Here is a 26446-nt window from a genome sequence, read left to right as displayed (position 1 = left end):
AGATATTCAGATATGAGATATATTAGTGCTCATACTAGAAATTTACTATTATTTCTGTGCTCTGAAGCCAAATTTTGTTATATAGTTGTTTTTGCTTTAATTTGCTGCAGATGTGAAGCTCTTGATAAAAATGTTTTTTATTCTATTCTTTTTTTAAAGTTGAATAAAAAAATTGAACTGACTGACTAGTTAAAATATGTTGATTAATTTAAAAATTATGCTCAGTTGCTAATGTTATAATTTTTTTGTGCTATTGATTAACAGCAAACAATGAACTAAATTAACAACTTGGCTGAAATCTAAATGTAGACATCTTCATATGGACAAAAGTATTATGTCATCTGGCCATTACACCTACAGGAACTTTTACGACATCCCATTCTAATTCCATAGGCATCAGTATGGAGTCATTCCCCCCTTTGCAGTTGTAGCAGCTGCCTCTCTTATGGGAAGGTTTTCCACAAGTCTATGGAGTTTGTCTGTGGGTGTGAAGATCTGGCTTGGAATCTCCATTCTAATTCATCCCAATGGTTGAATGATGGGGTCGAGTTCAGGGCTCTGTGCAGACCAGTCAAGGTCTTTCACATCAAACTCACCCAGCCATGTCTTTATGGACCTTGCTTTGTGCACTGTGGCACAGTCATGCTGGAAGAGAATAGGGCCTTCCTCAATCTGTTCACACAAAATTTTAACTAAGGGCGCTTTTCGACCGCACCAAGTATGGTACTTTTGGTATGGTACTTTAGCTTTTCCATTGACTTCCATTCGAGTACCAGTACCAAAAGTTCCACTAACAAAAGTGCCAAACCAGCTAGGGTACTTCTTTGGTACTTTGAGGTAGTGAAATGCTTTCTTTGTTGATTGGTTATACAAACACCACCTTGAAAGCAGTTGCGAACTCAGAAAATAAAGATAAAGGAAGTTAAAAAAATATGATTTGGTCATAAGAACATATACAACAAAAAGATCCGGATGGCATGACAAGAAATTAAAAAGTATTTTGTTGAATATAGTAACATATATATATATATATATAAAAATATTTTTAGCAGAACTTTGCCCCCCGTGTTATAATGTCATCGATACAGAATTAAGAAAAAAGAAAATGCCTTATTTTAATATAGCTCACTAGCAATGTAAGAATTGTATGTGCCTAACATGCGATGTTGAGATTAATATTGCACATCATCCAGCCCTATAATATACAACAGCCATTTTTCAAAATTAGTACAAAATCCCTGCCTCACGCTGTGATGTCATTCAGGGGCGTTACCAGTTTTTACGGCAGTGAAAACACCTTCAAGTATTGTTATTTCGGTACTTTCTTGACATACCAAAAGTTCGGTAAATGGTGTGGTAGAAAAACACCCTAAGAGGCCCTGCCCAACTCCTGAAAAACAACCCCATACCATTATCCCTCCTCCACCAAACATTACAGTTGACACAATGCAGTCAGACAGGTAACGTTCTCCTGTTATCTGCCAAACCCAGACTGCCAGACAGAGAAGCTTGATTCGTCATTCCACAGTGACAAAGTGCTTTACACCACTCCATCCGATGCTTGGCATTGCGCTTGGTTATGTGAGGCTTGCATGCAGCTGCCTGGTCATGGAAGCCCATTCCATGAAGCTTCCAGCACACTGATTTCTGCTGGCATTACTGCCAGAGGAAGTTTGGAACTCAGTTATTGAGTCAACAGAGTGATGGTGACTTTCATAGTAAAAAGCTGAAGTGACTGAAATGCAATTTTTTTGCGATCAGGTCTGATTTTTTTGGAGCGGACCCGCAAATTGAATCTTTTCGAGTTAGATTTGAGTCACTTTCATATGTGGTCCTAGGTAGGATACATATCCAATTCATGGCCATGCGTCATGCACATGCGCTGAGCATTTCTTTGTTGCTGGTGATGCAGATGACTTGTGCAAAAAGATCAGTGCACATGCAAACCGTTTCGGAGGACAGATGCATTCACATTACAGTTGGATACGGGTAATGTAATTAAGAATGTGAGCCGTCAAATCCAATATGAGCAAAAAATCAGTCTTGTAATGTGAACGCAGCCTATTACGCACTGTGCACCTCAGCACTCAGCGACCGCTCTGTTGCTTTACATGGTCTGCCACTTTGTGGATGAGTTTCTGTTGTTCCTCAACGCTTCCACTTTGCAAAAATACCAGTTACAGTTGACCGTGGAATGACTAGAAGGGAAGAAATTTCACGAATTGTGCTATTGCAAAGGTACTTTTGTCCATATAATGTACCTTTTAACAGGCACTTAAACATCTCTGCCAATCATGTTCAATGTGTTTCTATGATTTTATCCATGTAAACCCTCCTTTTATGTGTTATTGTCTATTTAAAATGTTTTAAATGTTGCATTACTGATCATAAAGGCAGTATGTAAAAGGAGAATTGCTAGAATTTTTTTTTATCAAATTTGATACAATCCAGTTTGAGGGATGAAGGTAAATTTTTAAATTGCTAAATAATGGTTTACATTAGTCACCACATTCTAAAGCTTCTGAATTTCCCCAAAAAACGTTTAGTAACAGAAATATTTTTAAATTGATGAAGTGTATTGCTTGTTTGCACAGCAGCTTTTTCCTTTGTTTTAGTCAATGTAGTGATTAAATAATATTTATACAGAGCAGGATGCAGTGATTGTAATGCACAGCTGACCAGTGCTGACCAGTAATAACGAATGATGCAGGTATTCAGTTTACCTGTCGGGAGCACTGTTTAATGACTAATGATGCTAATGCACAGCTGACCAGTGCTGATCAGTAATGACCAATGATGCAGGTATTCACTTTACCTGTCGGGAGCACTGTTTAATGACTAATTATGCTAATGCACAGCTGACCAGTGCTGATCAGTAATGACCAATGATGCAGGTATTCACTTTACCTGTCGGGAGCACTGTTTAATGACTAATGATGCTAATGCACAGCTGACCAGTGCTGATCAGTAATGACCAATGATGCAGGTATTCACTTTACCTGTCGGGAGCACTGTTTAATGACTAATGATGCTAATGCACAGCTGACCAGTGCTGATCAGTAATGACCAATGATGCAGGTATTCACTTTACCTGTCGGGAGCACTGTTTAATGACTAATGATGCTAATGCACAGCTGACCAGTGCTGATCAGTAATGACCAATGATGCAGGTATTCACTTTACCTGTCGGGAGCACTGTTTAATGACTAATTATGCTAATGCACAGCTGACCAGTGCTGATCAGTAATGACCAATGATGCAGGTATTCACTTTACCTGTCGGGAGCACTGTTTAATGACTAATTATGCTAATGCACAGCTGACCAGTGCTGATCAGTAATGACCAATGGTGCAGGTATTCACTTTACCTGTCGGGATCACTGTTTAATGACTAATGATGCTAATGCACAGCTGACCAGTGCTGATCAGTAATAATGAATGATGCAGGTATTCAGTTTACCTGTCGGGAGCACTGTTTAATGACTAATGATGCTAATGCACAGCTGACCAGTGCTGACCAGTAATGACCAATGATGCAGGTATTCACTTTACCTGTCGGGAGCACTGTTTAATGACTAATGATGCTAATGTACAGCTGACCAGTGCTGATCAGTAATAACCAATTATGCAGGTATTCAGTTTACCTGTCGGGAGCACTGTTTAATGACTAATGATGCTAATGCACAGCTGACTAGTGCTGACCTATTGTGCCCACTGGTGGCTAATGGTAACCAGTGATACTAATGCACAGTTGACCAGTGTTGACCTATGGTGACCGATGGTGGCTAATGGCAACCAGTGATACTAATGCACAATTGGCCAATATTGACCAATGGTGATGACTGGAAGTTAATGGTGACCAGTGATGCTAATGCACAGTTGACCAGTGTTGACCTATGGTGACCGATGGTGGCTAATGGTAACCAATGATACTAATGCACATTTAGTTAATGGAAATGTAACCAGTGATACTAATTCACAGCTGACCCTTGTCTTGTTACTAGCATTCCTGCATGCTCTTTGTTCTCTCTCTATTTCCACCATTTCCTCTGACACCTGTGTGCTTCTGCCCGTCTTCTTCGGTAGACATGAAAGCAACAGCATCTTTCAGGTACAACAATGATCTCCCTATTTTACAGATAGATCTGTAAAATAGAGTTAAATCACAGTGAGAAGTGCCAGTAGAAGCTGACAATCTTCTGATGTTGCCCCATAACCTAAAAGCATGAATCGCACTGTTTTGAAGATTTGCCAGATGGCTCATGTTTAAATGGACGTTTTAACCCGTCAGTGATTATCAGAAGCACACTAGTTACATCTGGAATGCCTCTAATTCTATTACCTTTGTCTCTGGCGTTCGCTCCTTGTTGTTGCTGCTGCTGTTCGGTCATGCTTTGTTACAGCTGCATTATAGTAATCAGGATTTTCTTGGCCCGCAGATGGTCTGGATTTATTCCTATATACATTTAATATAATCGGTAAAGTTGTAGCAATATCATGTAATATCCATATATTGAATTGTCAATGAGATCGGATGGTTCATGCTCATTTAACCACAACATCATTTAAGGTCCCTGCAACCCTGTGATGGACGGATGGGTTGAATTACTTGTGGCCTCTTCATGCTGTAGCTAAGTTAGCTTACTTGCTGGTAGCCATGTTATGGGCCTTCTGGTTATGCAGAGCATATTTGTCTTTTGAAAGTAATCTTTTTGTTTTGTCCTTCAGAGAAAATGGGCTGGAATTTCCATTGGGCAGGAGGTTGAAGGTAAGGGCTATACCACAAAGTATACACCACCAATCTGATGTTTTGGGGCCAGCTGTATTCCCCTTTTATCAATAGCTTCCTTTGATACGGACGCTGTTTGTACCTGTTTGTGTTTACTTTGATATCACTGTAACCAAAGTGGGGTGTAAAACAATATTTCTTAGTATTTACAATCCTAAATCTGAGTGACTGTGCCTCTGATCAAAAGGTCTCCAGTTCGAAGCTTGTCTTGGCAGAATAGGCACATGTCTGTAGGTTCTTGAGCATGATCCTTAACCCCCAGCTCCATGGGCGCCGCTGCAGGTGGCTGCCCTTCACTGCCAAGCTTGCAAGCTCCTACATATGTGTCTGTATGTTATGGAGAGCAAGATGGGGTGGGCGAAAAGAGAATTTCTCCACGGGGATCAATAAACCACCACCATCATCATCATCGCTGTTGCTCTGGTTGTTTCTGCCACCTGATGTGTATATCCCTCACACAAAATTTTGAAGAGCATGTCTGTGGAAGGGAATTGATACTTTGATATTGCTGAATCCAAAGTGAGGCATAAAATAACATTTAATAGGATGTACAGCACGTCTTTAAATCTAAATGTAGCAGCAAGGTAAACCAGGTGCCGTGTTTCCTTCCCTCATAGACACTGTTCCCCGTTTTTATCTCACCTGTCTTATGCACTTTCAGCATTATCATCCACAGAATATGTGCTGAGTGTTAAGTAGACAGTGCAGAAAAGGGAATCCTCAGAGCTGTACAAATGGGCAGTCTTGTAGCCGCAGTATTGACGGCCAGGGAGATTACTGTGTTCCTTTTTCTCTCCCACAACCACAGTGGCTTCCTACATTTTTGACAAGACCAAGCAGTGCATTGGCACCATGACCATGGAGGTAGATTTCCTGCAAAAGAAGAACGTAGACAGCAGCCCCTATGACTCGGATAAGATGGCGACAGAGTTCATCCAGCACTTTAATAATCAGAGCTTCAGTGTGGGGCAGCAGGTAAGGCACTGGGACTGTGTAATGTGAGGAGGGGGGAGGTACTTAAAACACTATACAGCACTCTGCACATTTTTCCAGTAGGGGTGGGCGATCTGTCCAAAAAATCTCATCACGATCCTTTAAACACAAAATCACGATCATCAGTCTGAATTGCAATCTGTCTTTTCAATGTGGCACATGCATAAAAGAATATCCTCAAACTCATTAAGACCCGAGTTACACTTTATTTTAAATATAAAACTTGAATTTAACTGTGAACAGATTACATAGAAAAATAATTCTAGGAGTAATAAAATATAAGCAGTTTTCAAATTCTGACACTTTCAAACACATTTATAATCAACAGCTTACATCAGTGTATCAGGTTCTTAAAACCAATGCTGCTTTTATCGTATTTTTTCGACTGCTTTGGAGCGTCAGTGAGCAACACGACAGATACAGATGAACGCAGTTGTACTGCCCGGACTGCTACAGTCTCGGCATGCTCCTTCGGGTGTCACCGTTTAAAATGTTTAAGTAGATTTGTCATATTGCCTCCTGACGTGCCGACCATTGTCCGACAAATTTTACGCATTACTTTGCTTTGTGCACTATCTGACTGTGCATAGCCGAACCTCCGCCACACTGACGTCGAGGCCTTCTTTGGCACAAGCTCCTCGTCTGCCGTGCTCCTAGCACGCAACAAATTGTTTTTAACTTCACGCAGGAGAGGCGCGATGAGGACCCGTGATATAATTTGGCCAATCACAACGGGCAATCATTTACTTGGTTTGTTGACTTGACACTGATCCATTAGTATACAGTTTTAGAATGATGTAAAAAATCACGGTCTGTGCTATTCGCTTGAAAATTAGATTGTGGACGTCTTTAAGATCGATCACAATATAAAATCATCAGATCGCGCACCTTTAGTCCAGAGATGGATGGTAATCACATAAGCACCAAGGCTCACTGTGTAAGTGTCTTGTACTATTGCCTTTCTATTAACTTAATCTTTTTTCTCTCTCTCTCTTTTCCTTCTCTTCTCCCCTTTGGTCTGATGGACATGGCTTCTTCATAGCTGGTCTTCAGCTTCTGCGACAAACTCTTTTCCCTGCAGGTCAAGGACATTGAGGCTATGGACCCTAGCATCCTCAGGGGTGAGCAAGGCTCTGGCAAAAAGCAGAAGGTGAGTTTCTGGAAGATGAGGGGATTATGCTAGTGTTTCAGAACACAGAATGGCTGCAATACATCTGAGTGAGGGTTGGATCACAGTACAGAGAAATGGAAGAGGGGAAGGTCCTTCCTTTAATGCCTTTTCTCTTGTAGAAAGCAGAACTTGGCCTGGTGCTCCTCTGCTCCCCATCTCTTTCCTGACATTTGTTGTTCTCCCTTCCTGCAGATTGACATTGGCCTGTTGCTAGGCAATAGTCAGGTGATTTTTGAAAAAGCAGAGAACTCATCTATCACCCTGGTTGGTAGGTGCAGCCTAAGGTGTGAACATGGCTTTTATTGTACATGGCAGTTATTATAAAATGTATGTTTTATGTTTGCCTATGTTTTAAGTAGGGGTACATCATGACAATTTTTAATATTTTTAAGTGAGTTATTATAAGAGCTCTAATAATCGTTTAATTTATTATTTTCCTCTGAGTACCACCATCCATAATAGCAGTAATTATTTTATGGTTAAATCTTTTTTTTCCACTCCTCAGGTATGTTTGTTTTGTTGTACACACACAGTCCACCAGGTGGCAGCACAAACATTAATTTTTCCGATGGCTTTAAGGCACTGCAGTTAGTCTAGCTTATTCCAGTTTATTATTATTATTATAAGGCGATAGTAGATTTTTAAACATTTAACTGCCAATACCAATTTAGGTTGCTTTTTTTAAAAAAAGTCATTTTTTTTCAGTCAGCAAGTAAAGTGATATTTGCCAGCAGATCTCCTGCACTATTGAGATATTAGCAAGCATGTATACTTGTAGTACAGAATTCTATTAATAAAATATTGATCTTTAATTTACTTTTATTTAACTGTTTAAATTCAGTATAAATTTCTGAATAACTTTCACTTTAATTTTTCATTCTTTTTCCCTTTTAAATATAACGAATATATGTAGATACTAATGGTAAGAAAAGTATTTTAAGACTGAGGTGCATCAGTGTGCTATGAAAATGGCTGGCAGATAGAGATCTTTAGTGAAATATTTAATCCCAGTGTGACCCTGGGTTACGAGGGGGTAAAGTATTACAGTATGTGTGAATTGTTTCAGTAAGTGCTTAATCATTATAATATGATGGGCTAGTCAGTTGAACCCTATACCTCCTGTGATGTCTCTCTCCTCTCTGGTCCTCCTCTGGTTCCCATCTTTTCCCTCACAGACTCCTCTGCATGTCTCCCTTTTCCTTGACGTTCTGTAGGAAAGGCCAAGACCAAGGAGGCGCGCCAGTCCATCATCAACCCGGACTGGAACTTCGAGCGCATGGGCATTGGAGGTCTAGACAAGGAGTTCTCCGACATCTTCAGGCGGGCCTTCGCCTCCCGAGTCTTTCCACCTGATATTGTGGAGCAGATGGGTGAGCTCTCTTCCCGTAGCATTAGAGACTTGGAGTTCTAATCACAAATGCATTGTACTCCATAGAATCATCTGCATGCCATTTCACATGCGCCATGAGAAGTAGCCTGTTGGGTTTCCATACATTTCAGTCTCCAATGTTCTATGTTGGCTTTGGAGTATCAGTATTTCACTACTCCATCCACTCATTGCTGAGTTTTTGTTTGGCATAAATTACTGCAGTAGTTACCAAAAGGTGTTTTAAGAAACCACTAGTGGTAGACCCTAACATTCAGTCTCTGAAGACCTAAAACCATGATTGAGTTGATGTAATGCCCTTATTTATTACTCTGACTCGAAGCACACATGCAACAATGTGCTGAAGCTGTGCTACATAACAGGGCTTCTCAGTACTTCACTTGACTTTGCTTAGCCTGACTTCACCCCTCTGAAAACAGAATGAAAATCAATTAGTTAAATGCCATTATGTCAGTTTCACATTTGCTGAAAATCGTATCGTTTCCGATCTTCATATTTGACGACTTTCATTGTGTTCATTCATAGTACTTGAAGTGAGTGAATTACATTGATCATTGTGACATCAGAACTGGTCACTGTCATCTGAAGGGTTGATCAGAGATGTGTATTGCAGAATAAACTGTGTAGTTATGTCGCGATTGAGCATAAATAGGCTGAGAACAGGCTGAGTGAGTCTTTGTGCATGTGCCCTGGGACTACCCCCCCCCCCCCCCCCCACACACACACACACACACACACACACACACACACACACACACACACACACACACACACACACACACACACACACACACACACACACACACACACACACACACACACACACACACACATTCTACCTGCGATTCTCAGCTTGAGAGATGACCTTTCAGAATACTGATTTACATTGCAGTGAGCCTTTGGCCTCCGACAGCTGGCCACCTTAATGAGATGGTGGGTTTCGATAACTTAAAGGTGAGGGTATAATTACAGATTGTTCAAGAGTACAGGTGCTGGGACAGACAGAGCGCTGGGTTGGGGGCTTGGGGGAGTTGTGAGCATGAATGGCTTGCGATGAACGACACCTCCCTCAAAGGTCAGCCAGCCAGAAAATATGCTACCATGAGAGTCTAGGAGGAGTCTGTCACCTCTCTGTCCCAGCGTGACCTTTAAAAGAGAACAGAAATAGAAGGGGCTGCCTGTATCACGCTTTGACGTCGCTTAATTCGCTACAATAAAACGCGCCAGAATGCCTCCTGAGCTGCAGCTGGTAATGTTCTCAGTGGTGACCTGGAGTCGTGGACAAAAGGTTGCCAGCAAGATCCCGAGAGTAGAAGGATGTCCTTGTGGAATAAAGGACTTCACCGAACTTTCTTAATTTTGTCTTAAGTTGTGTCTTGCTTTGGAAAAAGTAGACCTGCCAAACAAGCAAGCAAGCAGACAACCCACCAAAAAACCAAACAAAAACAGAAATGGCCCAGGTGCTCGTATATTGAAATGATGTTTGTATGTGTAAATGCTGACCAGTTAGGTATAGCTGAATAGGATATTATTTAAAATCAAGACCTCCTGCCTTAAGTGTCTCCTCCTTTGATGGAGCTGATCACTTTCTGGCAGCCCCACGGAGAAGTTCCCCTTGGTTTACATGCATTCTTAGCTTTGGTTTATAGATAGTTTTTGGATTGTGAGAGGTCTCCAGTCCACTGTTGCCTGATGAGCTTCCTCCATCACGTGGCTCTCTGTCTGTGCCCAGGCTGCAAGCACGTGAAGGGCATCCTGCTCTACGGCCCTCCCGGCTGCGGCAAGACCCTCATGGCGCGGCAGATCGGCAAGATGCTGAACGCCCGCGAGCCCAAGGTGGTCAATGGGCCTGAGATTCTCAACAAGTACGTGGGCGAGTCTGAGGCCAACATCCGCAAGCTGTTTGCTGATGCGGAGGACGAACAGAAGAGGGTGAGGAAACCTGGTGCGCTGGTGACCCATAGAGCGGCCTTTAGTGCGCCTGTTAGTGCTGCATGGCGCATGGGTGACACAAGGAGCAGCCTTTAGCACGCCCGTTAGTGCTGCATGGCACGCAGGGGACACAAGGAGCAGCCTTTAGCACGTCCGTTAGTGCTGCATGGCTCATGGGTGACACAAGGAGCAGCCTTTAGCACGTCCGTTAGTGCTGCATGGCGCGTGGGTGACACAAGGAGCAGCCTTTAGCACGCCCGTTAGTGCTGCATGGCACGCAGGGGACACAAGGAGCAGCCTTTAGCACATCTGTTAGTGCTGCATGGCTCATGGGTGACACAAGGAGCGGCCTTTAGCACGTCCGTTAGTGCTGCATGGCTCATAGGTGACACAAGGAGCGGCCTTTAGCACGCCCGTTAGTGCTGCATGGCACGCAGGGGACACAAGGAGCAGCCTTTAGCACGTCCGTTAGTGCTGCATGGCGCGTGGGTGACACAGGGAGCGGCCTTTAGCACGTCCGTTAGTGCTGCATGGCTCATGGGTGACACAAGGAGCGGCCTTTAGCACGTCCGTTAGTGCTGCATGGCTCATGGGTGACACAAGGAGCAGCCTTTAGCACGTCCGTTAGTGCTGCATGGCTCATGGGTGACACAAGGAGCAGCCTTTAGCACGTCCGTTAGTGCTGCATGGCTCATAGGTGACACAAGGAGCGGCCTTTAGCACGTCCGTTAGTGCTGCATGGCTCATAGGTGACACAAGGAGCGGCCTTTAGCACGTCCGTTAGTGCTGCATGACACGCAGGGGACACAGGGAGCGGCCTTTAGCACGCTCATTAGTGCTGCATGGCGCGCAGGCTAAGTACTGCCACCTCACATCCCCAGTTCATTTCAGTATTTCCGGAATTTGCATGTCCTCCCCATCTTTGCCGGTGTTTTCTCTAGGCACTTTGGTTTCCAAAGGTACACAGCTGGGTGAATTGATGCCTCTTAATGGCCTGTAGTGTGTGTCTTTCTGTTTGCCCTGCAGTGGGCTGGCATTCTGTCTAGGATATGACAATTGTAAATCGCTGGTTAGGACACAAATATCCCCCCCTCCCCAGAGCCTGATTGTATCCCATATGAGTGCACAGCATGGCAGTCTCTGTGGGACAGTGATGGGATCCGTCCTCACCTCCTAATGAGTCTACCCTTATCCTGGCGAGCCCGTAGGGGCCGCTGGCACCCGCCTGCTAATCACATCCCCACACCTGCCGTAAATGTTACATCTGCAGACTGAGGGAGGAGCGAGAGCTGGCGTCAGTTTTTATTTAAATACATGTTATTCATTGTGTTTGCCTTACTAATTGTGTCCAATATGCATTGCACTTTGATTAAAGTTTTGCCCAGCTGATATATCTGATAGCTGATATAAAATGTGTACATTATACACTAATTGCTTTTTTATAGACATTCACAGGGACTGATATCATTTAGGAGTGACTTCTCTAACCCTTTGACTTCATTCCTATCCCTTCCAGCTTGGTGCCAACAGTGGCCTGCACATTATCATCTTTGATGAGATCGATGCCATCTGCAAGCAGCGAGGCAGCATGGCGGGCAGCACAGGGGTGCACGACACCGTGGTTAACCAGCTGCTGTCTAAGATAGATGGCGTGGAGCAGCTCAACAATATTTTGGTCATCGGTACTGTTCAGTGTCGAGTGGGAGGGAGATTCTTTCATGGCTGGATGCTCTTCCGTTAAAGCTACAGTACAAAAATGTTCACCTGGTGGCTGTCCTCTTCCTGGATATTGAGTTGAACCCTGGATGTCTATTCTTTATATCTCAGGTATGACCAATCGACCGGACCTGATTGACGAGGCCCTGCTGAGACCTGGGAGGTTGGAGGTGAAGATGGAGATTGGTAAAGCTCGCCAAGTCCAGCTTCAGTTGAGGTGTTGAGACCCTTTCCATCACACATTTAAACTCTCGCCTCAACTCTTCGCCTTTCCCATTCCTCAGGCTTGCCGGATGAGAAGGGTCGAGTGCAGATCTTGAACATCCACACGGCCAAGATGCGGGAGTTCAAGCTGCTTGCTTCCGACGTGGATGTGCTGGAGCTAGCCACAGACACCAAAAATTTCAGCGGTGCTGAGCTTGAAGGACTGGTTCGTGCTGCCCAGTCCACCGCCATGAACCGCCACATCAAGGTGAGCCCCAGTTCCTAAGGCATGGATTTGTACTCATCCATCCATTTCAGCAGCTCCTAATTCATCCAGGTTTGGGCATGTTTGAATGCACAGGCATTACAGTGATCTCCTGCTATATCACCTACCATGCTTGTGGTCTGGTTGTTGTGAGCAAACGTTTTGTGAATTACGTTACTCATGTCCTTAACCCGACATCCACATATCATATGTGTTTCACTTTAATGCCTTCTAGCAACACACAGGACCATCTCAGTGAAAATATGTGGAAATAAGACACAAAGAGCAGTACAATCAACATAAAGAGCAGTACAGGCTCTAGGTTTTATAAGGCTGGGCTAGTGTGTCCTCTCAGGCGGGATACATATCGTGTAAGAGGCTGAATTTTGCATGAGTTGATGGAGTCTTGCGGGAAATGTGTAAATGTCAGCCAGAATCAGGTTGCAGCAGGTGAAAGGCTGATGTGGATAAGGAGCTGTGCAGAGCACTTTGACATGAACGGGTCATTTGTTAGCTAGTTTATACAGTAGTGATGCCCCCCCCCCAGCTCTGGATAGACCTTTCCAAATTATTTGAAGAAAGCAACAATAATCTATTGATCACTATTAAGAATAATGGAGCATCACATTGTCTGAATCTAACCAAGTTTGACTTGCTTTATAATTTCAAGTTTGAATTACTTTCTAATTTCAGTAGCCTTTGTTCCTGGAAGAAGGCCATGGTAAATTGTTCACGTTTAATGGTAGTTCATCACCAAATATCCTAATTTCAGAGTTGCATTGTTGCGCTAGAGTAATAGAAAATGGAGATCTCCAGTACTTTCTGACTACACAGGTTTGTTAGCTCTGGCAGAACATGAAGTAGGGTTTGTTGGGATTGTTATGTTGGTCTATTTGTGGACCTCATTATCAACGTGATGGTGTTTAGTATGAAAAAGCACAAGTTGCCTGCAGAGGGAGATGCTCACCTGGCAGTGACACACTGCTCTCTCGTGTCTGATATTTGATAGTGTTGAAATGTCCTGTTGAGGGATTATACAGGTGTGATGACTGTTTTGCTTCCCACAGCCTTGTGCCAGCAGGTTTCTGTATTGAGAAAGCTTGAATAATTAACCTTATTTGAGTTACAAATGCCTGTTTTATAGAGATTAATTGTAGATTTTAGCCAACTTCTTCCCTTGATTTGGAAACCTTTGCGATGTGTTTTTGGGAAGAGCAAGGAGATGATTCTTGAATTTCAGACGATGCAGCGGCTGTCTCTCCGGTCCCCCTTCTTGCACGTTGCTGACTGTGTTTCTACAGAAGTTGAAAATTGGGAATCTCTGCACAGAATAAAGTGAGCAGCGTGGTGTTCTGTGCTTCTACCGTTTCCCATATCACTCCTCATGTTGCTGCAGGCTAGTGCAAAGGTGGAGGTTGACATGGAAAAAGCGGAGAAGCTACAAGTCACTCGAGGGGATTTCTTGGCCTCCCTGGAAAACGACATCAAGCCTGTAAGTTTGTTGTATTCTCACCCCTGCCTTCAGTACAGGAATAATCGCATTTGTACATTTGTGGATGTATATCCAATTGATGGATTCTGGAATACCTAACTCACAAGTACTCAGGGAAGATGTATTAGGCTGAACACTGCCGATTTGTAGTGTGCATTGGGTATGAAAGAGATCTGCAAATTAGCACCTTGGTATGTGCTGTTTCTAATCAACGAGGCAACTATCAATTTCTAAGAGGCCGAATAGTCAGTGACCGATGCACCAGAGATTCCTGCACGGGCAAAAACTCATTTAACATATGCAAGACTTCCCCTATGGCATGTAGAATATATAATGTGATATATTATTTATTTTTGCCCGGGATTCTTTATATTTTTATAGAATGTATAAAAACTACACTTCCTAGAATGTAGTTGATGCCTAACCATTTGTTTATACTCGCATGAACTAAAACGGCTCCTAAGCAAATGTCCTACAGATGAGCCGAACAATTCTGTCTTGTCTCAATAAGGTTACCTTTAGCCTTAATACTTCAGGAAGCTGAGAGCTGAGATGCCCTAAAAAGGGGGATGTAGAGTGATGGTCGGTCTTTTGTTGTCCCTCAGGCCTTCGGCACCAACCAGGAGGACTATGCCAGCTATATCATGAATGGCATCATTAAGTGGGGTGACCCGGTAACTCGCATTCTGGATGATGGGGAGCTGTTAGTCCAACAGACCAAAAATAGTGACCGGACACCCCTGGTCGCTGTGCTGCTGGAGGGTTGGTTACACTATGGTTACACTATGGTTACACACTTGCTACACACAGAAGGATTTATGTGCACATTTACATCTTTATGCTGTTAACTGTAAATTAGGCTCTTTCAAATTTTACTGATTTGAAGCCAAAAACAAATGTGATTATCGGCTAAAGCGTCTTACTTTTTAATAATTTACTGTATTTTGTAAGCAAACCAGTTTTACAGCTTGGATGTCAGCGGTATGCTGTGCATCTAGATCCACCACATTGGAAACGTCCCACTGTCTGTGCTACAGGAAGTTGTGTCACCTCTGTCGATTTTGTGCTCCAGGTCCTCCTCACAGTGGAAAGACGGCACTGGCTGCCAAAATATCAGAAGATTCTCAGTTCCCCTTCATTAAAATTTGCTCTCCTGACAAGATGATTGGCCACTCCGAGATTGCCAAGTGTCAGTCCATCAAGAAGGTGGGAGGACAGCATAGTGGGGGGCTTCTCAAGGGCATTTACAGTAATTCGTGGTGTGCACAATGACACAGTTGCTTCAGTTTCCCAAGTCTGTTTTTGTCTTGAACTTCCTGTCAGACCTACCTGTTGTTATTCTTGTGTCTTGCGGTGTCTATATGCAGTCTGTTACTCCTTGTCTTCTAGATATTTGATGATGCCTACAAATCTCAGCTGAGCTGTGTGGTGGTTGATGACATTGAACGACTGCTTGGTAAGTCCGCGTCTCTCCTTGTTCCCCGACACAAATGTGCCTACACAAATAAACTGAAGTCCTGTGGTAGAGCCTGGATTACAACTGTCAGACAGCAGCCTAACTGCAGCCTGCTCTTCTCTGTTTGTTTCTTTGATCCTTCATAATCCATAAAAAACATCAGCATGTGGCCAGTTCGTCTCATCAAAATTTGAGATATAATGATAAGAATTTAATTTTTATTGACAAAATAGCTTCATTGTTCGCATTTTGATATGATCTGTGAGGCAGCAGCATGTTTCCTGAGCACTTTGGGACAGGATATTCTGTTGCTTTGTCCCGTCTTGTGAACTTTTAATGACACCCGGCTGTATTCATGGTGAATAAAGCCAGCTACACTAAGCTATAATGCTGCAGTGTATTTAGGGACACATGAACTGGGACACATGAACTCTTATTCCCTAATAAATTGTTTTTGATTTTGGCCTTACTGTTTTCAGGAGACCCAGCCAGGCTGGTTTGGATCTTTCTTTGGCCACATGGCATGTGATGCATTGTCTGCGCTATCCAACAGTACAGACCCTTACCATAAATTTATTGTTCCTCCGTATATGTTATTAAGATATTGTAATATCTAGTTTTTTCCGAGATAGTGTTTCTGTTTCTAATTACTGTCATTGTTCAAGCAATTGATCATCTGTGAATCAGATTTATTCGTGTTTACACTGGTTCGTTTATTTTTTTTTTCCAAGGGTGGAAAGTTTTGTTGAGGTGTGCCCTGTGGAACAGCTAAAATGCAAATTTCCTGCTGGAATGTAAAGAGGAGAAGGTAGCCAAAAATTGACAGATCAGAGTAACCTAGGTGCCTCGTGCAAAAAAAAAAAAAAAAAAACGTATGTTGTGTAAAGAGAGATTAAAAGTGCATTGGCTAGAAATAGGTGACGATAGAAATGCTTGCTGTACATTATCTGTTTACATTATCTGCCATGTGTGTAATGCTGGTCCTGGGCTAACATGTTGTCCTGCTTAATGCTCTGAGGTCAAAACTTGTGTTTTGGGTTAAGGAGCCTACTAAGCTTCTTAGTAACCATTCACGGGTGCTGTTTCTAATAATTAAACTGTATTCACTTCAGCAGTATTTTATTGCAGTCCCTATTGGAAAATAATAAATTAAATCAACAAACGATCACAACAAAGTAATAAAACACTTCATAATGGAGAAAGGGGAGCAGTTGTAGGTGTCGCTCCAGGGTTGCATTTTTTTCTTTTTTTTTGGCTGCTCTGTTGCATTCCTCTGCAGTCTGGGTAACTTACGGTAAAAGGTGGGACCTATAGAGAAATGCTTACACTGTATAGAGATGAGATGTGCTCTTGTGGCTGTTTCTTCACTGTTAATGCTCTCTGTTCAAAGTGTCTTTATTCTGTTAACAGATTATGTTCCAATTGGGCCACGTTTCTCCAATTTGGTCCTACAAGCCCTTCTGGTCCTCCTGAAGAAGCCCCCTCCTCGTGTGAGTACTCTACCCTTCAGCCAGTCGTGAACTGGGATCTGTAGATTCTGAGGTGGCCTTCGCTCTGAGAGTCCATGGCAGGACTTGTTGTTGATTTGCTGTGTGGTCGTGTTTGTATTCTACACAAGCATGATGCCCATTGTCCGGCTGCTATTCCAGTACTTGCAGGGAGGTGGCAGCAGATCGCGTCCCAGCTATTATGATTCTTGGAGAAGTCTAGAAGAAAGTTTGTCTTCCAACCCTGTAAAAACTATTTCAAGAGCTTGTTTTGAAGATTTGCCGGACCTTCTATTTAATTTCTTTGCTGTATAGTTCAGCAAATTCACCTTCTAAACATTTTTGAAAGCATTCTGTATGCTACTGTATACTGAGTAACATATAAACACAATAGCAGTGTAAATGTTGCAGTTTATATTAATTCAGCCTTTCAGCTAGCAGGATCTCCCTAGCGTGTGTGCGTGTGCTATCGGGGTCAGTAGCTGTGTGTGTAGCTGTGTATCCGAGCCGCGGGCCGACCCTGAATGGGAGCGGAGCTGTTTCTCCAGGATTGTAAAGCTGCAGACCCAGTGGGGAGCCGGGGGCAGAGGAGAATGGGCCCTGTGAGAGAGCCGAGAAGCTGGCAGCGCCGCCGCCTGTGTGGCACCTCATCTGCATGCAGGCTCACACACCATGCACCATGGGGGGGTGGGAGGGGAGGCCCACACAATAATCCCTCCAGTATCCCTCCAAGCAGCCCCTGCTCCCCAAATGCTGGCCTCTGGGAATCTGCTGCCGTGCAGTTCCACCTGGATCTTCAGGGGAGATCTTCTGAAATGCACCGAACTTTGTCAGTTAAACCCCTATTCTCCTAGTGCAGTGTTTCTCAACCTGGTCCTCGGGAACTCCCAGGCAGTCCACCTTTTTCTTCCCTTCCAACTCCCAGTTGGGAGGGAGCAAAAATGTGGGCTGTCAGGCAGGGAGATGGAAGGGAGCAAAAACATGGACGGTCTGGGGGGTCCCCAAGGACCAGGTCGGGAAACACTGTCCTAGTAACACAGTTGCAGTTAACAAATAGCTGCACTGGTCTGTTCCTCAACAAAGAGCCAGGTGACCCAGAGCAGCAGTCGTCTTTGTAATCCTTAAAGTACTGCTTGCATATCACTTTACTGGTACTTTACCCATAGGAAATGGAGAAGAGAGGGCCTCCTATGTAACAGTACAGGCAGACACGACCTGCTGAAAGGCACATGTTTGCGATAAATCTGGTTAATCATGTTAAACCAACCAACACGTGTGTTAACCAATGAATACAAGTGCTGTAGAACTGTAGAATTTTTATTATTTCTTATGTACCTTAGTATCCATTGCCTTTGAAGACAAGGATGAATGAAAGGATGTGTCAGATGATGCACTTTGGAGGCTATCGAACTTGCAAATCCATGGTCATTTTCTTAACAAAATTATGTCTTATTATTGTCATGCAGGGGCGCAAACTGCTGATCATTGGCACCACCAGCCGCAAGGATGTCCTGCAGGAGATGGAGATGCTGGACGCCTTCAGCACAACTATCCTTGTACCCAACATCTCCACCGGAGAGCAGCTGGTAGAGGCACTGGAGGTGAGAAATGGAGACCTCCAGGTAGTTTCACGGAGTAGGAGGCAGTGGGGAGTTACGCAAACACAGTATGATAATGATGGCGATGAGCCTTGATTATTTTGGGCATGGCATAATTTTATGGTGTTCCAACCATCTGCTGTGTACAACCGTGCATTTGTCAAATCTCTCTGTAAGCAACTAATTGATGTTTGCTCAAAGACTTTGAGGCTTTAACCAAATTGTTGTCGATATGGGTTTTCATTAGCTGCTCGGCAGCTTCAAGGACAAAGAGCGGGCCATGATTGCTAAGGAGGTCAAGGGCAAATCCATCTGGATTGGCATCAAGAAGCTGCTGATGCTCATCGAGATGTCACTGCAGGTGAGAAGGGGTCCCCCGACTCCAGTGCGCTGCCTCTCCTGTTGCAAACGCAGGGCAGTACCGGCTGTGACTGGGGAAAATTTGCCTGCAGCTTGAAGTTTTTCTTTCTGGGGCTGAATCTGGTCAAATCAAATGTGTCTAAGTTTCTTTATTCTCATGTCCTCTACATGTGCCTCCTGCAAACTGTTACTTAATAATAATACAACAACAACAAAATTACAGTCAGGGAATGAAAGAGACAACAACGCTAAATAGTAGCACAAAATGAAGCAAAGAAAACTGTGCACATGATCCACTGTTTTTTTTGCAGTGCCCTTATACCTGTTTTATAATTGGCAGCTTTTCAATAGCTGTATTGCTTGTGGGCAGCAAGTAAGTTTTTGCCTTGTGGCTCCAGTGCTGATGTTTCTATGCTGTCTGCCAGAAGGCAGAGCAGCTGTGTAGCGTGACTCAAGTCCTTAATGCTGCTCGTGTTCCCAAGGCAGCCAGTGGTAAAAATCTCCTGAAGTGAAGGCAGATGTCTCCTGATGATCTGAGAAATCTTCACTACCTACTGCAGCATTCTGGAGTCTAAAGCCAAGCTGGTTACTTGCAATGACGTAATTCAGCTAGTGCTGCTGGAGTCTGTCATGCACCTGTAGATGTTGGTGAGAACTTCTGGTGATACCTGGACCTACCTCGGTTGTCTAAAGAAGTAAAGATGTCGGAGTGTGTACTTCATTACTGCAGATGTGTGTTGTGAGCATGTAAAGCCGTTGACCTTCTGCACAGCTGACCAGCCTGTGTAAATCCACCTTCTCCTTCCTGAAATCGATGACAGTCTCCTTGATCATTCAGAACGTCTCCTTTTGTTTTTCGTTGGGACTTTAATGGTCACAGTGTTTTTAAAACTCGTAAAAACGGTTCACTTGGCTTAGCCAAGCCAAGACTGTGTTTGAACTGTGCAGGTGCTGGTGATTTTTTTAAGGTGTGAGTTGAAGTTTGACACTTCACTGGTGATAATGTTTGCAAAACTTCCACAAATCAAGACTCAGAATCAAGTCCTCTGCTTGTAACACAGGAGTTTAATCAATAGGCAATATTATTAGGGGGAAATGCAGGGTAGTGTTTGGCTCTGAGGGCTAGTGGCCGTAAGTGGAAGGTTGTTGGTTCAAATCCCAGGGTCATCCCAGGGTGATGTCACTACTGAGTCCTTGAGCAAGGCCCTTAACCCTAATTGTCTCTGTTGATGTGTGTAAAAGTGTAATAAATAAATGGAAATAAATTAGTAGTTCTGGGAATGTTTATATGACTTCAGTTAGTGCTCTGGGTTGTGTTTGGATTAAAACACCGGGGTATCTTTAATTGTAATGATTCTCTGCATTTGTGTCTGTTAACTGGCTGCAGCCACCTAGAGTGCTGCTGTAACGCTGCAGCTGCCAGTGTACCTGCTGCGGTTCCCTGGGTTTGTCGCAGCAGAACGCAGTGTAAGTGCAGTGGAATGCATGAATGCAGGGAGATGTTTCCTCCGGAGAGGTATGAGCTGGAGTTTGCTGGGACTTGCTGTTCAGCTGCTCTGCTTCAACATGACAGCAGAACCTAATTTCCCTCCACCTCACTCACACACCCATACAGTAGCGCCCCCACCCCCCACCCCCCCCCCCCCACCGCTTTCATTTCCCCTAATTTACTTTTTCCTCCCCTCCGCTCGTTTCGTACTTTGTGCATAAGTTAGACTTTGCTCATGTTCTAACTTAAACAGCCAAAGGCACTCCAAATGATAAGTTATTGCTCACACATTGATGTTAATGTTCTTCCGCCGCTCCTCCATCCCTCTCTCCCTTCCTCCTAACCCCCCTCCCCTTTCCCTTCCCCCTTCCCCACACCTTATCACCGATTTCTCTGCTTCAGGGATACCTTTCACGCTTTGTTTAATTGCTCATACTTTTTAAGAACAGAACAGCCATTTTATCCTGTTGGGATCTCTAGCAAATCAGTCGCCTTATCACCCATGTAGTTGCATATCTGATGCCAAAGTGGTAAATTTGGTATGCAAGCCCTTGGTTAAATTATTTCCATAGCAACACTGGATAGGTCCAAGGAGGAAATAAAGCAGAATGCTTTCTGTTTGTCTGTCTCTAATATTGTACGTGTCATCAAACTGCCCATCTGTTGACTTAGTATTAATGTGTGTGGTGCCTTTAGTTTTTTTCCCAATTGTTTTCGTAGTGAAAACATTAGCTTTCAATCCAGCGCCTTTACAGAAAAGTTTTTGCATTCATCAAAAAAATAATTAGTTGGTTTCATTGATGCCGACAATAGTCCTTAATAATTTATGATGACTGTGACACTTCTGTGTATCATTAGCAAAGAAAAATTATCAAAAGAAATTATTGACGTTGGTGTTGAGTTGTGTTGCTAATTGGGGTACAAGTCTGACAGAAAATCATTAGGTTGCATTTATTATGAAATAATGGTAATGCAACCCTTTGGCGTTCTCTTATTCTTCCCTAAGTAGGAGGGCTTATTGTCCAGATAATGAGGCCATTAAAATGGGTCGGGCAGCATTTAATTACTGGAATATTGCTTTTGTGTGTTCTTGGTAGTGCTAATATGTCAGCATAGGACTCGCTGAGTGTCTGTTTTTGTGGGCCGCCCCCAGTCTCCCTCCTGGAGTGTGTGCGCAGAGTTTAGGGAGCAAAACTGACCAGCCTGACCCAGGGGCGCTTCTTCCCCCAGCTGCGTGTTGCTGGGGCAGGTATGGCTGTCGTCATGCCCCAGCCCTGCGGAATTATCACCAGCCCCTCTCACGCAGTAATCCGCTCATCCCAGCCCTGCGCAGACACCCCCAGGCACTCCCTGCCACCCCCAACCCGCTCCCCCGATCCCAGCGGAGGACTGGCAGGGTGAAGGATTACTGCTCAGCAGTGGCCCGAGTCCCGTCCGCCTTTGCGAGGAGCCAACGAGTCGCGTCATCGAGCCCTGCTGTGGGGCTTCAGCGCGACAACACCGGCGAGCTGAGCTTCACCCCCAAAGATACTGTTAGAGGAAGATTTAAGGGGGCAGGGGGGGCTGAATTATGGCTAAGTGTACAGCCTGACATTAACGTAGCCCCACTCCGCTGTCTCGCGATGTTGATGGAGAGAGCGGCCTCTCACCCGGATGTCTATGTTGGCTGTTTGTGTTTCAGATGGACCTAGAATACCGGGTCAGCAAGTTCCTGGCTCTGCTCCTGGAGGAGGGCGCGTGAGTGTCTGTCTGCCGCCGGAAACTGAGCAGCGGCCCCCGTCTGGGAGTCTGCTTATTTATTAAATGCCAGTGAAATGATTCATTTCAAGTCAGTCAAAAATGGCTTAAATGTAATGACGCTGATCTTAATAATAATAATAATAATAATAATAATAATAAATATTTCTTCTATTTGTGCGGTCAGAGTGATGTTGTTAAACAAAATGCAAACATGTCAGGAGCAGAAGCATTTAAAATGTCCCTCTTGCATCCTTGGGCTGGTTTTTGGTCCTGGATCTTGAAGATGTGGGTCAGGATGGAAAAGGGCAGCTGCTAAATGCATGATAATTGGCAGATCATAAACAGCCTTTATTTGTCCAATTAATTGATAGCCATTAAATACTACTGACTTACCCAAGATGCATAACGCTGACTGAACAGATCTGAACTAGAGCAGTTAAAATATATTTTCTCAGTAAACAATTGCTGAAAAATGTACAGTTCCGGCATGCATTCATAATAGTTCTCAGGTGGACAGGTGTTGCTGACCATATCAAGAACTGAGAATTTGAATATCATTTTTTTAGGAAAAATATTGCCGAAATGGGTAGATTGGTCCCAAATGTATTGCACAGGATGTAGGCCCAGGCATTATTTAAATAATACAACTGCCTATTTGTGCGTTGTGTGTTTCCAGTCTGAGGCCTCCAGTAGCTTCAGGGTAACCAGTACGTGCTGTTAGATGGCCGTGAAGACACGGGCCAATGGGCCTTTCAGACACACACTGCTCCCATTGGTGACTTGTGCCAGGATGTTCCCAAAAGGTTTCTCTGCCATTTCAGGCCTTTTCCTCATGATTGTTTTGTCTGACCACCAGGCTGAGCAGACGTCCCAGCAGTGCGCACGTCTGAGAGCCCGCGCATGCATCTGAAGGCAGCGATTCCGCAGCTCATGGTAAGGTGTCCTCCGCACTAATCACTTCATAGTTCACACACGGTTAACATGTCAAGAAGAACTGCAGCTATGCTGGAATTCCCTGTGACACCAACGCTGGGTGTGGTGCTGATTGGAAATAGCAACATTATTACTCAGCTTAGTGACTCGACTGCCCCAGATCCTCTCCCCCCACACCAGCACAGTCTAAGGAATCCTCCCTTAACCTGAACACGCTGCCCTAGATCCTCTCCCCTAATGCCAGCACAGTCTAAGGAATCCTCCCTTAACCTGAACATGCTGCCCCAGATCCTCTCCCCCCACACCAGCACAGTCTAAGGAATCCTCCCTTAACCTGAACACGCTGCCCTAGATCCTCTCCCCTAACGCCAGCATAGGCTAAGGAACCCTCCTTTCACCTGAACATGCTGCCCCAGATCCTCTTCCCTAACACCAGCACAGTCTAAGGAACCCTCCCTTAACCTGAACACGCTGGCTCAGATCATGTGCATACCATTTGCAATATGATGAGCATAAGAACATCAGATAAGAGGGTGACCATCTGGAAGTACTTTACGCTTTTAACAACTAGTAGCACAGTGGAGGAAGCAGTGTTTAGTGGAAAATCCCACTGAACAAAACGCACGGATTTGTGTAAGACAATGCAAGTAATATGGAAACAGCAATGGATGATTTGGGAGCTAGGTTGGGCTGTTTTGTGTACTCAGTGCAGCTTGTGATACACGAGAGGCTGCTATCACAAGTACAAATATATATTTATTAATTAAAATATTAAAGTAAAAATAGGTCTTGTATCGGCATCGGCAGTTCTGTATTGATATCGGCAGTTCTGTATTGATATCGGCAGTTCTGTATCGGAATCTGTATCGGCAGTTCTATGTCGGAATCTATATCGGTATCGGCAGTTCTATGTCGGAATCTATATCGGTATCGGCAGTTCTATGTCGGATTCTGTATCGGTATCGGCAGTTCCGTGTCGGATTCTGTATCGGTATCGGCAGTTCCGTGTCGGATTCTGTATCGGTATCGGCAGTTCCGTGTCGGATTCTGTATCGGTATCGGCAGTTCCGTGTCGGATTCTGTATCGGTATCGGCAGTTCCGTGTCGGAAACTGTATCGGAATCGGCAGTTGTGTCTCGGAATCTGTATCGGTATCGGCAGTTGTGTCTCGGAATCTGTATCGGTATCGGCAGTTGTGTCTCGGAATCTGTATCGGTATCGGCAGTTGTGTCTCGGAATCTGTATCGGTATCGGCAGTTGTGTCTCGGAATCTGTATCGGTATCGGCAGTTGTGTCTCGGAATCTGTATCGGTATCGGCAGTTGTGTCTCGGAATCTGTATCGGAACTGAAAAAACGTGGGTGGACCCATCCCCTACACACTGTGCTGCATAGGTGATGTTAAACATCGTGTGCCGCAGCACCGTAACACAATGCCAAGTCTGCGCCCCTTTGCTCCAGCTCTGGTTTTCACCCCACTTACTGTCCCTCGCTTCTCCTTCCTGCAGACAGCAGAGCACCCTCCATATCCACCACGCAGGGAGACTTTGAGACATCAGGAAGCAAAGATTATACATTTCATCTCTTATAAATGTTGACAATCTGACAGTAAGTGCGATGTGTCCCCCACCTCCCTAAATGGCCCCAGTTTTGTACTGCCCCCTGCATGTTTTCAGTAGCTACTATAAATCTCCCCTAACCATCGAACAGTGAGTAACTTGTTACTATACCTTTATTATATAGTTTTAGTCACTTTTGTATAATTTGAATTAAAAACAGCCTGCATCCCATTCTGTTGCCATTGCAGTCTTGTTCTGTGTTGCAGGTATATATTTCCACATATATGTGAAGTATTTTAATATAAACTCAGATATGGTCATGCTTGTGGATATAAAATATAAATTATGTGCTGTGTACAGGTGTACCTGTTCGGTGTTTATGTTATGTATGCATCTATATATTGTGTGAGTATATTTATATATAACTTAAATTGACATAATTTAAATTAACATCATTGTTAGTGAGTGTTCGATCTGCACAAAGAAGCGTTACTCAGTCTTGATCTGTCAGCTCCAGTCTTAGTGTCAACACTACCATGGATGATCTTCCCCCCCCCCCCCATTAAAGAGCATTGTTTATGAATCTGATACCCCACTGGTGTAGGCATGCAGGTGGTTACTGAGCTTCAGCACATTGTATAAATATAAAACTACTTAGGACAAATACTTAGAAACATGCATGACTTGCTTTAACAGTAAGATCCAAGGGTGGCCTGAGACACAAAATCAAACAGCATTCCTCGGGAATGCCCCTGAAAGTGCATGACTCCATATACTGACGTCTAGGTCGGCATCTGGTTATTTTTAAATATTTGATGCACAATGCATTACAAGTCTTCTAACTTGCTCTTGAAATAGTTTTAATTGCACTTGAGAATAACAATAAATGTTTATAGCATTGTTGAGGAGAAGTGCTTGTGGTTTGTTGTCAGCCACTCTGAATGTGAAGGAGCAGCGTCTGCTGATTTTAAGATCCTCAGCCCTTGGTCCTCAGTCCGTCCAAGTGAACAGGCTCTTCACAGATTTACTGTTGTTGACCATGAACATGCAGTGCATTGTGGGAATACTTTCTTTATGTGGGGAAACTGGCTGAGAAAACTGTATTCTCTTTCTTTGCAGAAATTTGTATAGCCGTATTCTTCTCTAAAACATCTGTTGTGATTCAAATTAGATTAATCCAGTTACATTTTTTAAATAATGCTGTCTGAATCTATAGAATGTATTAACCATTCCTTGAATTTGTGTTTCGCTTAATGGATGTTCAGTCTCTCTGATTTGTTGGTGTTGAAATGGGGGAAATGTGTCTGTATCAGCCGGCAGGATGGTGACGTGAGGGGCGGTGTGTCTCCTTGCATGTGCTGAAGATTTCTGAGGTTGCTTGTGAGTAATTAGTTTTCCAGGGAGATGAGAACAGCAGGCTGTGCACACGTACCGTAAATGCTGTGTTTGTGGGCAGTGTAAAGTACTGTTTTGCCTGGTTTGGCAGTCAGATGATTTTAAGGGGATTTTATTCCATATGTGGATCAGTCTTGTGTGCACATATGCTTGCATCAGGACTGTGTGCATTGGGTCTACATTGCAGATATTTTCTACAAATTTTTATTGTAACGTTTTTACTGTAAGCATGAGTCCATAGCTGCTTATCATGTAAAGTGGCAGGATTCAAATGTGATGTTTCAATAAAAATGCGAAGAGATTTTGTGTGTGTGTGTGTGTGTGTGTGTGCGTGTGTGTGCGTGTGTGTGTGTGTGTGTGTGTGTGTGTGTGGTTTTTCTTTTCCTCTGTTCATATCATCAAGTGAGAACATTAAGCAGACACTGTGGACAGAACACCCACAGCAGAGCATAGTTATGCAAATGTCACCAATTCCAGCCCAAT

At 43.8% G+C, this 26446-nt stretch overlaps 1 protein-coding gene across 2 annotated transcripts in view; it reads left to right on the top strand.

Annotated features, from left to right (window-relative positions):
• The window catches only part of LOC125742820 (vesicle-fusing ATPase), a 29104-nt gene extending 2840 nt beyond the window's left edge, over positions 1-26264 (top strand). The window contains exons 4-22 of one of the 2 annotated variants that reach the window (XM_049015199.1): positions 4728-4767; positions 5597-5763; positions 6824-6931; positions 7145-7220; positions 8167-8322; positions 10072-10271; positions 11788-11953; positions 12099-12173; positions 12272-12459; positions 13853-13948; positions 14554-14710; positions 15021-15154; positions 15338-15404; positions 16815-16894; positions 18358-18492; positions 18737-18850; positions 22020-22075; positions 22935-23011; positions 24518-26264. In XM_049015199.1, the coding sequence (XP_048871156.1) occupies positions 4728-4767; positions 5597-5763; positions 6824-6931; positions 7145-7220; positions 8167-8322; positions 10072-10271; positions 11788-11953; positions 12099-12173; positions 12272-12459; positions 13853-13948; positions 14554-14710; positions 15021-15154; positions 15338-15404; positions 16815-16894; positions 18358-18492; positions 18737-18850; positions 22020-22075; positions 22935-22968 (2049 nt within the window). In that variant the 3' untranslated portion in view covers positions 22969-23011; positions 24518-26264. Of the gene's footprint in view, positions 1-4727; positions 4768-5596; positions 5764-6823; positions 6932-7144; positions 7221-8166; positions 8323-10071; positions 10272-11787; positions 11954-12098; positions 12174-12271; positions 12460-13852; positions 13949-14553; positions 14711-15020; positions 15155-15337; positions 15405-16135; positions 16454-16814; positions 16895-18357; positions 18493-18736; positions 18851-22019; positions 22076-22934; positions 23012-24517 lie in introns of those variants that run through there. The other variant, XM_049015200.1, reaches the window with a different exon arrangement.
• Positions 26265-26446: the final 182 nt, after the last annotated feature.

This window comes from Brienomyrus brachyistius, chromosome 5 (genome assembly GCF_023856365.1).
Source record: "Brienomyrus brachyistius isolate T26 chromosome 5, BBRACH_0.4, whole genome shotgun sequence".
NCBI lineage: Eukaryota > Metazoa > Chordata > Actinopteri > Osteoglossiformes > Mormyridae > Brienomyrus > Brienomyrus brachyistius.
This window is presented reverse-complemented; position numbering and strand designations above follow the sequence as displayed.